The sequence below is a fragment of the Ascaphus truei genome, chromosome 23, assembly GCF_040206685.1.
Source record: "Ascaphus truei isolate aAscTru1 chromosome 23, aAscTru1.hap1, whole genome shotgun sequence".
Classification (NCBI taxonomy): domain Eukaryota; kingdom Metazoa; phylum Chordata; class Amphibia; order Anura; family Ascaphidae; genus Ascaphus; species Ascaphus truei.
The window spans coordinates 5,779,110-5,793,998 of NC_134505.1; the positions used below are offsets into that span (position 1 = coordinate 5,779,110).

A 14,889-nucleotide genomic window follows, 5' to 3' on the forward strand; every position below is an offset into this window, starting at 1 on the left:
GGAGGAGAGACGGGGGTGGAGGGGGAGGAGAGGAGGGGGTGGAGGGGATGGAGGGGGTGGAGGGAGGGGAGGGAGGGGAGGTGTAGCCGAGGAGGGGGAGGGGAGGTGTAGCCGAGGAGGGGGAGTGGAGGCGGAAGAGGGGGAGCGGAGGCGGAAGAGGGGGAGCGGAGGGGGAAGAGGGGGAGCGGAGGGGAAGAGGGGAGGGAGGGAGAAGAGGTGGGGGAGAAGAGGGGGGAGAAGTGGAGGGAGGAGGGGGAGAAGATGAGGGGGAGAAGTGGAGGGGGGGAGGAGGGGGAGAAGATGAGGGGGGAAAAGAGACGGGGAGAAGAGAAGGGGAGGAGATGGGGTGAAGAGAAGGGGAGGAGGGGGTGAAGAGAAGGGGAGGAGGGGGGAGAAGAGAAAGGGAGGAGGGGGGGAGAGAGAATGGAGGAGGGGGGAAGAGAAGGGGAGGAGGGGGGAAGAGAAGGGGAGGAGAGGGGGAAGAGGAGGGGAGAAGAGAAGGGGAGGAGGGGGGAAGAGAAGGGGAGGAGTGGGGAAGTGAAGGGGAGGAGGGGGAAGAGAAGGGGAGGAGGGGGGAAGAGATGGGGAGGAGGGGGAAGAGGAGGGGGAGAAGAGAAGGGGAGGGGGGGGAGAAGAGAAGGGGAGGAGGGGGGGAGAAGAGAAGGAGGGGGGAAAAGAGAAGGGAAGCAGGGGGGAGAAGAGAAGGGAAGGAGGGGGGGAGAAGAGAAGGAGGGGGGGAGAGATGGGGAGGAGGGGGGAGAAGAGGAGGGGAGGAGCGGGGAGAAGAGGAGGGGGGGAGAAGAGGAGGGGGGGAGAAGAGGGAAGGAGAAGATGAGGGGGGAGGGAGAGAGAGAAAGGTGGAGTGGGGTAAGAGAGAAAGAGGGAGTGGGTGGGAGAGAAAGAGGGAGGGGAGAAAGGGGGAGTGGGGGACTGAAATGGGGAGTGGTTGGAAAGAAAGAGGAAGTGTGAGGGAAAGAGTGTGGGAGGGGAAGTGGGAGGGGTGAGTGGGAGTGGGACAGTGGGGTGGAGAGAAAGGGGTAGTTGGGGGTTGGGAGGGAAAGGGGGAATGGGGGTGGGGAAAGGGGGAGTGGAGGCGGGAAGTAACACTAAGAAATACTTACCGTCACGTTATGACTGGATGGGAGTAACACTAAGACATACTTACCGTCACGTTATTGGGAGTTATAGGGTCTGGATGGGAGTAACACTAAGACATACTTACCGTCACGTTATTGGGAGTTATAGGGACTGGATGGGAGTAACACTAAGACATACTTACCGTCACGTTATTGGGAGTTAAAGGGACTGGATGGGAGTAACACTAAGACATACTTACCGTCACGTTATTGGGAGTTATAGGGACTGGATGGGAGTAACACTAAGAAATACTTACCGTCACGTTATTGGGAGTTATAGGGACTGGATGGGAGTAACACTAAGACATACTTACCGTCACGTTATTGGGAGTTATAGGGCCTGGATGGGAGTAACACTAAGACATACTTACCGTCACGTTATTGGGAGTTATAGGGACTGGATGGGAGTAACACTAAGACATACTTACCGTCACGTTATTGGGAGTTATAGGGCCTGGATGGGAGAAACACTAAGACATACTTACCGTCACGTTATTGGGAGTTATAGGGACTGGATGGGAGTAACACTAAGACACACTTACCGTCACGTTATTGGGAGTTATAGGGACTGGATGGGAGTAACACTAAGACATACTTACCGTCACGTTATTGGGAGTTACAGGGTCTGGATGGGAGTAACACTAAGACATACTTACCGTCACGTTATTGGGAGTTACAGGGACTGGATGGGAGTAACACTAAGACATACTTACCGTCACGTTATTGGGAGTTATAGGGACTGGATGGGAGTAACACTAAGAAATACTTACCGTCACGTTATTGGGAGTTATAGGGTCTGGATGGGAGTAACACTAAGACATACTTACCGTCACGTTATTGGAAGTTATAGGGACTGGATGGGAGTAACACTAAGACATACTTACCGTCACGTTATTGGGAGTTATAGGGCCTGGGAGTAACACTAAGACATACTTACCGTCACGTTATTGGGAGTTATAGGGTCTGGATGGGAGTAACACTAAGACATACTTACCGTCACGTTATTGGGAGTTATAGGGTCTGGATGGGAGTAACACTAAGACATACTTACCGTCACGTTATTGGGAGTTATAGGGTCTGGATGGGAGTAACACTAAGACATACTTACCGTCACGTTATTGGGAGTTATAGGGCCTGGATGGGAGTAACACTAAGACATACTTACCGTCACGTTATTGGAAGTTATAGGGACTGGATGGGAGTAACACTAAGACATACTTACCGTCACGTTATTGGGAGTTATAGGGTCTGGATGGGAGTAACACTAAGACATACTTACCGTCACGTTATTGGGAGTTATAGGGACTGGATGGGAGTAACACTAAGACACACTTACCGTCACGTTATTGGGAGTTATAGGGACTGGATGGGAGTAACACTAAGACATACTTACCGTCACGTTATTGGGAGTTATAGGGACTGGGTGGGGGTAACACTAAGACATACTTACCGTCACGTTATTGGGAGTTATAGGGACTGGATGGGAGTAACACTAAGACATACTTACCGTCACGTTATTGGGAGTTATAGGGACTGGATGGGAGTAACACTAAGACATACTTACCGTCACGTTATTGGGAGTTATAGGGTCTGGATGGGAGTAACACTAAGACATACTTACCGTCACGTTATTGGGAGTTATAGGGTCTGGATGGGAGTAACACTAAGACATACTTACCGTCACGTTATTGGGAGTTATAGGGACTGGATGGGAGTAACACTAAGACACACTTACCGTCACGTTATTGGGAGTTATAGGGACTGGATGGGAGTAACACTAAGACACACTTACCGTCACGTTATTGGGAGTTATAGGGACTGGATGGGAGTAACACTAAGACACACTTACCGTCACGTTATTGGGAGTTATAGGGCCTGGATGGGAGTAACACTAAGACACACTTACCGTCACGTTATTGGGAGTTATAGGGCCTGGATGGGAGTAACACTAAGACATACTTACCGTCACGTTATTGGGAGTTATAGGGTCTGGATGGGAGTAACACTAAGACATACTTACCGTCACGTTATTGGGAGTTATAGGGTCTGGATGGTAGTAACACTAAGACATACTTACCGTCACGTTATTGGGAGTTATAGGGCCTGGGAGTAACACTAAGACATACTTACCGTCACGTTATTGGGAGTTATAGGGACTGGATGGGAGTAACACTAAGACATACTTACCGTCACGTTATTGGGAGTTATAGGGTCTGGATGGGAGTAACACTAAGACATACTTACCGTCACGTTATTGGGAGTTATAGGGCCTGGATGGGAGTAACACTAAGACATACTTACCGTCACGTTATTGGGAGTTATAGGGCCTGGATGGGAGTAACACTAAGACATACTTACCATCACATTATTGGGAGTTATAGGGTCTGGATGGGAGTAACACTAAGACATACTTACCGTCACGTTATTGGAAGATAACGTTACACGATACAGTAATAATGTGACATTAACCCAATGCTAACGAGATGTAGAACGGACGCTGTTCTTGCATATAATTAGCTTTGAGGATACACGTTAACCTCAGGGAACATCACGCCCGCTCCTGTTTAAGGTAACATCGCGCGTCCAGATTTAATGGATCTAGCCCAAAAAGAGAGTGAGAAAGAGAAAATATATAGATCCACCTTCTCATTTCCCCCCTTCTCCCTTCTGCAGGTGATTTGTGGCCAGGAAGACTCCTCTGACTCAGATGATAAAGAACAATCAGATACCAAACCCCACCCCAGACTCCGAGCTCCCAGGAGGAAACTTCCCCCCACTTCCCGACCCCGCCTCTCAAGCCCCCAAAATGCAACCATACTGCAGCTGCTCTCCAACTCCCCTGAGTTCTGGGATGTCCTGGGAAGCCTATCCGAGCTGGATCAGAACCAGGGACCACCCGTCCCATCCCGGGGCAGGCGTCAATCCGTGCTGAGGTACAATGGACGTGCCAAGAAGGTCTTCGGTTGGGGGGACTTCTACTCCAACATCAAGACCGTGAAGCTCAACCTCCTCATCACGGGGAAGGTGGTGGACCACGGTAATGGGTCCTTCAGCATCTACTTCAGACACAACTCGACGGGCCAAGGGAACGTGTCCATCAGTCTAGTTCCACCCTCCAAGGTCCTTGAATTTGACATGGAGCAGCAGATGCATGTTGAAGCAAAAGAATCCAAGATCTTCAACTGCAGGGTGGAATTCGAGAAGGTGGACAGGGCCATTAAGACAGGTCTGTGCCCCCACGACCCATCAAAGATATGCCACCAGCAGCAAACGCACAGCCGTGTCTCCTGGGCCTGCTCCCACCCCTTCAAAATCGTCTGTGTTTACATCTCATTTTACACCACTGACTACAGACTGGTGCAGAAGGTCTGTCCTGACTATAACTATCACAACAGCTCCCCTTACTCATCCTCCGGTTAAGACATAACGACGAGCGGAATGGTGGAAGAAGTGGGATTGCTCACAGCCCAAGTAGGGCTGCTTTGGGTCTACCTTTTATGGACTTCCTGTGCCTTGGTCTGTTGTGGTGTGTGTGTGTGTACTTCTGGGGAAAGCAGAGCGCGCCGGGCAGGTGGTCTCGAGAAACATGAAACTTGAATGACAATGATATACAGTGATTAGTCACAGCTACATTGTCACCACACCGCAGGGCTCACAATCTCGCTGGAGCTCTAGCGGGACTATGGGGTGGCTCCAATCAGATCCCTTCTGCCCCATTGCAACATTTATGTTTTTTAAGTGTTGGCAGTGAAGAGGTTAAATTGAATGTCAGCAAGGTGGCTGCAACACGGTCATTAGGTCACTTTGCCCCAACGTGGGACTGACTCTTTAACCCATTAAACACGTCCCTGTCATTAGGTGACTTTGCCCCTACGTGGGACTGACCCTTTAACCCATTAAACACGTTCCTGTCATTAGGTCACTTTGCCCCTACGTGGGACTGACCCTTAACCCATTAAACACCTCTCTGTCATGAGGTCACTTTGCCCTTACATGGGACTGACCTTTTAACCCATTAAACACGTCCCTGTCATAAGGTCACTTTACTCCTACGTGGGAATGACCCTATAGCCCATTAAACACGCCCGTTATTAGGTCACTTTGCCCCTACGTGGGACTGACCCTTAACCCATTAAACACCTCTCTGTCATGAGGTCACTTTGCCCCTACATGGGACTGACCTTTTAACCCATTAAACACGTCCCTGTCATAAGGTCACTTTACTCCTACGTGGGAATGACCCTATAGCCCATTAAACACGCCCGTTATTAGGTCACTTTGCCCCTACGTGGGACTGACCCTTTAACCCACAGACAGAACTTATATACTTAAAAGGACCATTCAAGATTACATCCCTTCACTGCCAGAACAATTAAATGAGGTATAGGTGTGGTTGTCAGGTGTGTATGTATGTATATATTATTTAGGGTGGGCGATATATATTTTCGTGGTGCTGTGCTCTCTGGACATTATCTCTTACTACACAGGCACTCTTGATGTCTGCAAAGAAAAGAAAATATATTTGCCGTCTTTTCATTTATTTCTTCATTTTTACCGTAGAAGGTTATAAAAAGGAAGACCTGGGATATGTATGTATATGTGTATATTATATGGATGTAGAGGTATCAGTAGCGTGTTAGCCGAGCTTTAATAATCAAAAACAAATAGGCGATACCGTTCTGTGGCTAACGAAATGCTTTTATTTGTGCGAGCTTTCGAGATACACTGATCTCTTCTTCCGGCGGTGTTACAATGGATAAAGCACAAAAGGTTTAACTTAAAAACAGTGCATATAATAATGTTATCGGTGACTGAAACCTATCCCTCCCCCCCCCCCCCCCCGTGCTGTATGCGATTTATGACTTGAGGTGTTAAATAGTCCCTGAATGTTAGTGATGTAAGAGTGTGTGTGTGTGTATGTAAATAAAAATTTGTAAAGAGCCCGCAGTGTATGCAACACTTTACAAAAGGTGTGTGTGGAGTGGGAGTGTATATCAATGGTGTGGGTAGGCGTGGAAATGTATGAGGCTGTGGCATAACTAAAAGTGTGTGTAGATACTATGTGGTCCCTATTGGTATATAGGGATAGAATTACAAAGAGTATTTGTATGTGTAAGAGACAGCTGTGTGCATATATATATATAGCACAGTATGTATGGACATGGTCTTTAGCACTCATGGGAAGAGAGTTCTCTCATGTCAGTAGTGACTCATAAAACTTCGGTCTCAGTTTAGGCCATCGCTAAGTGTCCCGAACAGTTGCATAAATTTGTATTCATGCAACGGTCTCTCTTTCGGTGTTCTAAGATTACCTTTGAGTATGGCCACCTTCAGATCGTTCATCTTGTGGCCAGAGTCAGAGAAATGTTCGCCGACAGGACTGTCTCTTGTTCCGCGTGTGATGCTGTGGCGATGCAGATTCATTCTCTTGTTTAGCCCCCGTCCCGTCTCAACTATGTAGCAGCAGCTCCCTGGGCATTTCATGCACATGATGAGGTACACGACATTGCTGGAGGAATAGGTGAACCTTCCTCTGATTTTGGACTCCAGATTCCTGTGTGGTATTTGCATTGTGCCCGCTGTGTGGAGCATTGCGCAGGTTTTGCATCTTGCGTCCTGGCATGGTCTTGTCCCGCATTCAGTTGTACTTCTGAATACTTTTCTCCTCACCATCATTTCCTTGAGATTATGGGGTTGTCTGTATGATAATAAGGGTGCTTCAGGGAAGACCTGTTGCAGTCTTGTATCTTCCTGGAGGATGGGTTGTAGTTTCCTGGCGATCTTGTGTAGGGCTTCTAGGTGTGGGTTATATGTGACCACCAAAGGAACCCTGTCGCTTGTCTCTTTCTGTCTGTATTCAAGGAGATCACTTCTTGGTATTCTGGTGGCTTTGTGGATTTGCTGGTCTACAATTCTGTGGTTATATCCAGTTTATGAAATCCGATCTCAAGGCCGTAATCCGCTGGCCTCTATCTGCTGTGTCAGAGCATATCCGGTTGTATCGTATGGATTGACTGTAGGTGGTTGCATGCTTAGTGTGTGTGGGGTGGAAGCTGTTGTCCCTCAAATAGCTGGCTCTGTCTGTAGGTTTGCGGTATACAGAAGTCTGTAGTTGGTTGTTCTTTAAATTAATGGTGGTGTCCGGGGAATGGGTGAGTTTGAGGCTGATGGTCGGGTGGAACGTATTGAAGTTCTCATGGAATTGTAGGAGGTCCTGTTCGTCATATGCCACAGCATCTTACATTTCCACACCCACCCTCACCACTGATATACACTCCCACTCCACACAGCCCTTTTCTAAAGCGCAGTATACACTGTGGGCTCTTCACCAATTTTTACACACACACTCTCTCTCACACACATTCAGGGACCATTTAACACCTCCAGTCATAAAACAGCATACTGCACAGGGGGGAGGGGTAGGTTTCTGTCACAGATAACATTATTATATGCACTGTTTTAAAGTTAAAACCCTTTTTTGGCTTCATTCATTGTAACACCGCCGAAAGAAGAGATCAGCGTAACACCGCCGAAAGAAGAGATCAGCGTAACATCGCCGGCAGAAGAGATCAGCGTAACACCGCCGGAAGAAGAGATCAGCGTAACACCGCCGGAAGAAGAGATCAGTGTAACACCGCCGGAAGAAGAGATCAGTGTAACACCGCCGGAAGAAGAGATCAGTGTAACACCGCCGGAAGAAGAGATCAGCGTAACACCGCCGGAAGAGATCAGTGTAACACCGCCGGAAGAAGAGATCAGTGTAACACCGCCGGAAGAAGAGATCAGCGTAACACTGCGGGAAGAAGAGATCAGTGTAACACCGCCGGAAGAAGAGATCAGTGTAACACCGCCGGAAGAAGAGATCAGTGTAACACCACCAGAAGAAGAGATCAGTATCTCGAAAGCTCGCACACATAAAAGCATTTCGTTAGCCACAGAACGGTATCGAGTATTATTTTTTGATTATATATATACATAAAAGTGTGTGTGTATATATATATATATATATTTTTTTTCTTTTTTGTTGTGTGTGTGTGTGTGTATATATATATATATATATATATATATATATATATATATATATATATATATATATATATATATATATATATTTATGGTGTGTGTATATATATATATACACACACACACACACACACGTCTGTGTGTGTGTCTCTGTGTATATATAAAGCGAAGTGTCTGATCACAGTAGCTCTGTGTATTAATTCACTAATTACCAGGCCACGTGTTCTCAGATCAGCATCTTTCTGTTCTGATCCCAACAGCAGCTGTTCCACCTAAACCACACAATCCATCTTCCCCCCTCCCCGCGCTCTCTCTCCCTACATCATATGCTTAAAGGGTCAGTCACACGCAGGGGCAAAGTGACCTAATGACAGGGACGTGTTTAATGGGTTAAAGGGTCAGTCCCACGTAGGGGCAAAGTGACCTAATGACAGGGACGTGTTTAATGGGTTAAAGGGTCAGTCCCACGTAGGGGCAAAGTGACCTAATGACAGGGACGTGTTTAATGGGTTAAAGGGTCGGTCCCACGTAGGGGCAAAGTGACCTAATGACAGGGATGTGTTTAATGGGTTAAAGGGACAGTCCCACGTATGGGCAAAGTGACCTGACAGGGACGTGTTTAATGGGTTAAAGGGTCAGTCCCACATAGGGGCAAAGTGACCTAATGACAGGGACGTGTTTAATGGGTTCAAAAATCCTCTTTACTCCCCATTAGATGCACCGTCCTCACACATCTGCCATAATAAATATTCCTTCACCATTCAAAATCACTGCTCGGGATAGATCAACATGGCCGACAGACCCAAACAAAGCTTTCCATTCCTGTCTGACGAGGTCACGGCCTCACGTGCGCAGAAGGAGCGAGCGTGAGAGCAGAGGATTCTGGGAGCGGTGACATATACAGCTTCCAGGCATTACACAGTAACATAGAGACGGCGACTTCAGGCTCCTGGCTTATTAAAAGGCGATATATATACACACACATATATACACGTGCACGGTGTATCTGACAAGCTGGCGTCTAATCCTGGCCGTAAGATACTCATCCCTGCTCTAGGCGCGCGCAAGGTCTGCGGCAAGATCTTACAATTAAAAAAAAACAGAGGAGATTAAATGAAGCCGAAAGCCGTTAAGGTGTAAACGAGTTAGCAGAATATGTCGAGCTGGCTAATGGGGAGTCCCAGGACGGAGGTCATTACTGCAGCACTACACAGCGGTACTGAGTACGGTGGGGGGACAGCGGCTCACGCATCGGGGACCCCTGGGTCAAACCCCTCCACTGTGCCCTCCCCCCGACTCCGGCACCAACATAAGCTCTGCAGGGGGGCAGAGACGGCCCTATTAGAAACCCCAAACGTCCCTGTGAAACCTATTGAACAGGCCTTCATTATTTTATTTTTTTGCAGGGCTTCTTAAATATGACCGCTTGCGCGGATGCAAGCTGGAATCTCTACGGCGCCCTCGCTGTAGGGCTGGCCCCCTCCCTGTAGGGCTGGCCCCCTCCCTGTAGGGCTGGCCCCCTCGCTGTAGGGCTGCCCCCCTAGTGGATTAGATATTGGGTGGGATTTAATATGGGTGTATGTATTCTGCCAGCCATTAAATCTAACCGTGCTAAAAGCAAATCTCTGGCTCTTGCTGTGTCTCTGGAAAGGAAGCACACGCTGCTTCGAGGCCTCTGAATGGGGAAGTGTTCGTCAACCCATCAATTTCTTTACCTTCATAAAAGAAATGCTACAGGCAGGGAGCCGGGGTCTTTGCCCGTGCAAACACTTAAGTATAATACACAGTGATATCAGATCAAAAGGGAGCAGCCCGAGGCCATCCCATCCCTCCCCAGTCTCAGCTCAGCGCGTTCACACGCTAACTTTAATAAGGATTTATCACATACTTACAGGTGTCAGATCTGGGTAAAAAGGCATCATGCATCCAGGTGTGACCCCGTAACCATGTCACTGCCATTAGTACACTTTGCCCCTAGGAGGGACTGACCCCTTAACCATGTCACTGCCATTAGTACACTTTGCCCCTAGGAGGGACTGACCCCGTAACCATGTCACTGCCATTAGTACACTTTGCCCCTAGGAGGGACTGACCCCTTAACCTTGTCACTGCCATTAGTACACTTTGCCCCTAGGAGGGACTGACCCCTTAACCTTGTCACTGCCATTAGTACACTTTGCCCCTAGGAGAGACTGACCCCTTAACCATGTCACTGCCATTAGTACACTTTGCCCCTAGGAGAGAATTACCCCTTAACCCTGTCGCTGCCATTAGTACACTTTGCCCCTAGGAGGGACTGACCCCTTAACCATGTCACTGCCATTAGTACACTTTGCACCTAGGAGAGACTGACCCCTTAACCATGTCACTGCCATTAGTACACTTTGCCCCTAGGAGAGACTGACCCCTTAACCATGTCACTGCCATTAGTACACTTTGCCCCTAGGAGAGAATTACCCCTTAACCCTGTCGCTGCCATTAGTACACTTTGCCCCTAGGAGGGACTGACCCCTTAACCATGTCACTGCCGTTAGTACACTTTGCCCCTAGGAGGGACTGACACCTTAACCATGTCACTGCCATTAGTACACTTTGTCCCTAGGAGAGACTGACCCCTTAACCATGTCACTGCCATTAGTACACGTTGTCCCTAGGAGGGACTGACACCTTAACCATGTCACTGCCATTAGTACACTTTGCCCCTAGGAGAGACTGACCCCTTAACCATGTCACTGCCATTAGTACACTTTGCCCCTAGGAGAGACTGATCCCTTAACCATGTCACTGCCATTAGTACACTTTGCCCCTAGGAGGGACTGACCCCCTAACCCTGTCACTGCCATAAGTACACTTTGCCCTTAGGAGGGGCTGACCCCTTAACCATGTCACTGCCATTAGTACACTTTGCCCCTAGGAGGGACTGACCCCGTAACCATGTCACTGCCATTAGTACACTTTGCCCCTAGGAGGGACTGACCCCTTAACCTTGTCACTGCCATTAGTACACTTTGCCCCTAGGAGGGACTGACCCCTTAACCTTGTCACTGCCATTAGTACACTTTGCCCCTAGGAGAGACTGACCCCTTAACCATGTCACTGCCATTAGTACACTTTGCCCCTAGGAGAGAATTACCCCTTAACCCTGTCGCTGCCATTAGTACACTTTGCCCCTAGGAGGGACTGACCCCTTAACCATGTCACTGCCATTAGTACACTTTGCACCTAGGAGAGACTGACCCCTTAACCATGTCACTGCCATTAGTACACTTTGCCCCTAGGAGGGACTGACCCCTTGTCACTGCCATTAGTACACTTTGCCCCTAGGAGGGACTGACCCCTTAACCATGTCACTGCCGTTAGTACACTTTGCCCCTAGGAGGGACTGACACCTTAACCATGTCACTGCCATTAGTACACTTTGTCCCTAGGAGAGACTGACCCCTTAACCATGTCACTGCCATTAGTACACGTTGTCCCTAGGAGGGACTGACACCTTAACCATGTCACTGCCATTAGTACACTTTGCCCCTAGGAGAGACTGACCCCTTAACCATGTCACTGCCATTAGTACACTTTGCCCCTAGGAGAGACTGATCCCTTAACCATGTCACTGCCATTAGTACACTTTGCCCCTAGGAGGGACTGACCCCCTAACCCTGTCACTGCCATTAGTACACTTTGCCCTTAGGAGGGGCTGACCCCTTAACCATGTCACTGCCATTAGTACACTTTGCCCCTAGGAGGGACTGACCCCTTAACCATGTCACTGCCATTAGTACACTTTGACCCTAGGAGGGACTGACCCCTTAACCATGTCACTGCCATTAGTACACTTTGCCCCTAGGAGGGACTGACCCCTTAACCAGGTCACTGCCATTAGTACACTTTGCACCTAGGAGAGACTGACCCCTTAACCATGTCACTGCCATTAGTACACTTTGCCCCTAGGAGGGACTGACCCCTTGTCACTGCCATTAGTACACTTTGCCCCTAGGAGGGACTGACCCCTTAACCATGTCACTGCCGTTAGTACACTTTGCCCCTAGGAGAGACTGACCCCTTAACCATGTCACTGCCATTAGTACACTTTGCCCCTAGGAGAGAATTACCCCTTAACCCTGTCGCTGCCATTAGTACACTTTGCCCCTAGGAGGGACTGACCCCTTAACCATGTCACTGCCGTTAGTACACTTTGCCCCTAGGAGGGACTGACACCTTAACCATGTCACTGCCATTAGTACACTTTGTCCCTAGGAGAGACTGACCCCTTAACCATGTCACTGCCATTAGTACACGTTGTCCCTAGGAGGGACTGACACCTTAACCATGTCACTGCCATTAGTACACTTTGCCCCTAGGAGAGACTGACCCCTTAACCATGTCACTGCCATTAGTACACTTTGCCCCTAGGAGAGACTGATCCCTTAACCATGTCACTGCCATTAGTACACTTTGCCCCTAGGAGGGACTGACCCCCTAACCCTGTCACTGCCATAAGTACACTTTGCCCTTAGGAGGGGCTGACCCCTTAACCATGTCACTGCCATTAGTACACTTTGCCCCTAGGAGGGACTGACCCCGTAACCATGTCACTGCCATTAGTACACTTTGCCCCTAGGAGGGACTGACCCCTTAACCTTGTCACTGCCATTAGTACACTTTGCCCCTAGGAGGGACTGACCCCTTAACCTTGTCACTGCCATTAGTACACTTTGCCCCTAGGAGAGACTGACCCCTTAACCATGTCACTGCCATTAGTACACTTTGCCCCTAGGAGAGAATTACCCCTTAACCCTGTCGCTGCCATTAGTACACTTTGCCCCTAGGAGGGACTGACCCCTTAACCATGTCACTGCCATTAGTACACTTTGCACCTAGGAGAGACTGACCCCTTAACCATGTCACTGCCATTAGTACACTTTGCCCCTAGGAGGGACTGACCCCTTGTCACTGCCATTAGTACACTTTGCCCCTAGGAGGGACTGACCCCTTAACCATGTCACTGCCGTTAGTACACTTTGCCCCTAGGAGGGACTGACACCTTAACCATGTCACTGCCATTAGTACACTTTGTCCCTAGGAGAGACTGACCCCTTAACCATGTCACTGCCATTAGTACACGTTGTCCCTAGGAGGGACTGACACCTTAACCATGTCACTGCCATTAGTACACTTTGCCCCTAGGAGAGACTGACCCCTTAACCATGTCACTGCCATTAGTACACTTTGCCCCTAGGAGAGACTGATCCCTTAACCATGTCACTGCCATTAGTACACTTTGCCCCTAGGAGGGACTGACCCCCTAACCCTGTCACTGCCATTAGTACACTTTGCCCTTAGGAGGGGCTGACCCCTTAACCATGTCACTGCCATTAGTACACTTTGCCCCTAGGAGGGACTGACCCCTTAACCATGTCACTGCCATTAGTACACTTTGACCCTAGGAGGGACTGACCCCTTAACCATGTCACTGCCATTAGTACACTTTGCCCCTAGGAGGGACTGACCCCTTAACCAGGTCACTGCCATTAGTACACTTTGCACCTAGGAGAGACTGACCCCTTAACCATGTCACTGCCATTAGTACACTTTGCCCCTAGGAGGGACTGACCCCTTGTCACTGCCATTAGTACACTTTGCCCCTAGGAGGGACTGACCCCTTAACCATGTCACTGCCGTTAGTACACTTTGCCCCTAGGAGGGACTGACCCCTTAACCATGTCACTGCCATTAGTACACTTTGTCCCTAGGAGAGACTGACCCCTTAACCATGTCACTGCCATTAGTACACTTTGTCCCTAGGAGGGACTGACCCCATAACCCTGTCACTGCCATTAGTACACTTTGCCCCTAGGAGGGACTGACCCCTTAACCATGTCACTGCCATTAGTACACTTTGCCCCTAGGAGAGACTGACCCCTTAACCATGTCACTGCCATTAGTACACTTTGCCCCTAGGAGAGTCTGACCCCTTAACCATGTCACTGCCATTAGTACACTTTGCCCCTAGGAGAGACTGACCCCTTAACCATGTCACTGCCATTAGTACACTTTGCCCCTAGGAGAGTCTGGCCCCTTAACCATGTCACTGCCATTAGTACACTTTGCCCCTAGTAGAGACTTATCCATGTCAGGTAACAGGTTAGGCCTTACGAGATGGTCGAGCCTCCCTTATAGACAGAGTTTGGACCTTTAATGGCAGACTGCCCATACCTTCTTACTTCTGCAGTTGCCCCCCCTTTCCGGCCGTGCTGAGCTGGCACTTCACGTGATTGGCGAAGGGAGGGGGGCAGGACAGCCTGTTCCAAGCTGCTGTTTTCCCGAGCAGATGGTGCACACGCGTGACGAAGCAGAGTGTGAGAGGCGTAGGGTGCATTGTTTTGACAGACTGCGGCAGTCCCAGCCTCTGCTTCCAGTGTGCCGAGAAGGGCTGTGGGGAAAGCAGCCAATGGGAGACAGGATTGTCAGTTCCCTCCTTGGAGTGTGCCAAGCGGATCCCAGAATCCTTTGCATGGGAACGCGTCATGCCCCTATGAGAGACTGACCCCTTAACCATGTCACTGCCATTAGTGCACTTTGCCCCTAGGAGAGACTGATCCCTTAACCATGTCACTGCCATTAGTACACTTTGCTCCTAGGAGAGGACTGACCCCTTAACCATGTCACTGCCATTAGTACACTTTGCCCCTAGGAGGGACTGACCCCTTAACCATGTCACTGCCATTAGTAC

General features: G+C 49.2%; 1 protein-coding gene across 1 annotated transcript; it reads left to right on the forward strand.

The window, feature by feature from the left end:
* Positions 1-3,207: 3,207 nt before the first annotated feature.
* On the forward strand, positions 3,208-5,907 carry NXPH3 (neurexophilin 3). The gene has a single exon (XM_075580343.1). The coding sequence runs from the start codon at positions 3,729-3,731 to the stop codon at positions 4,554-4,556; it is 828 nt and encodes a 275-aa protein (XP_075436458.1). The 5' UTR covers positions 3,208-3,728; the 3' UTR covers positions 4,557-5,907.
* Positions 5,908-14,889: the final 8,982 nt, after the last annotated feature.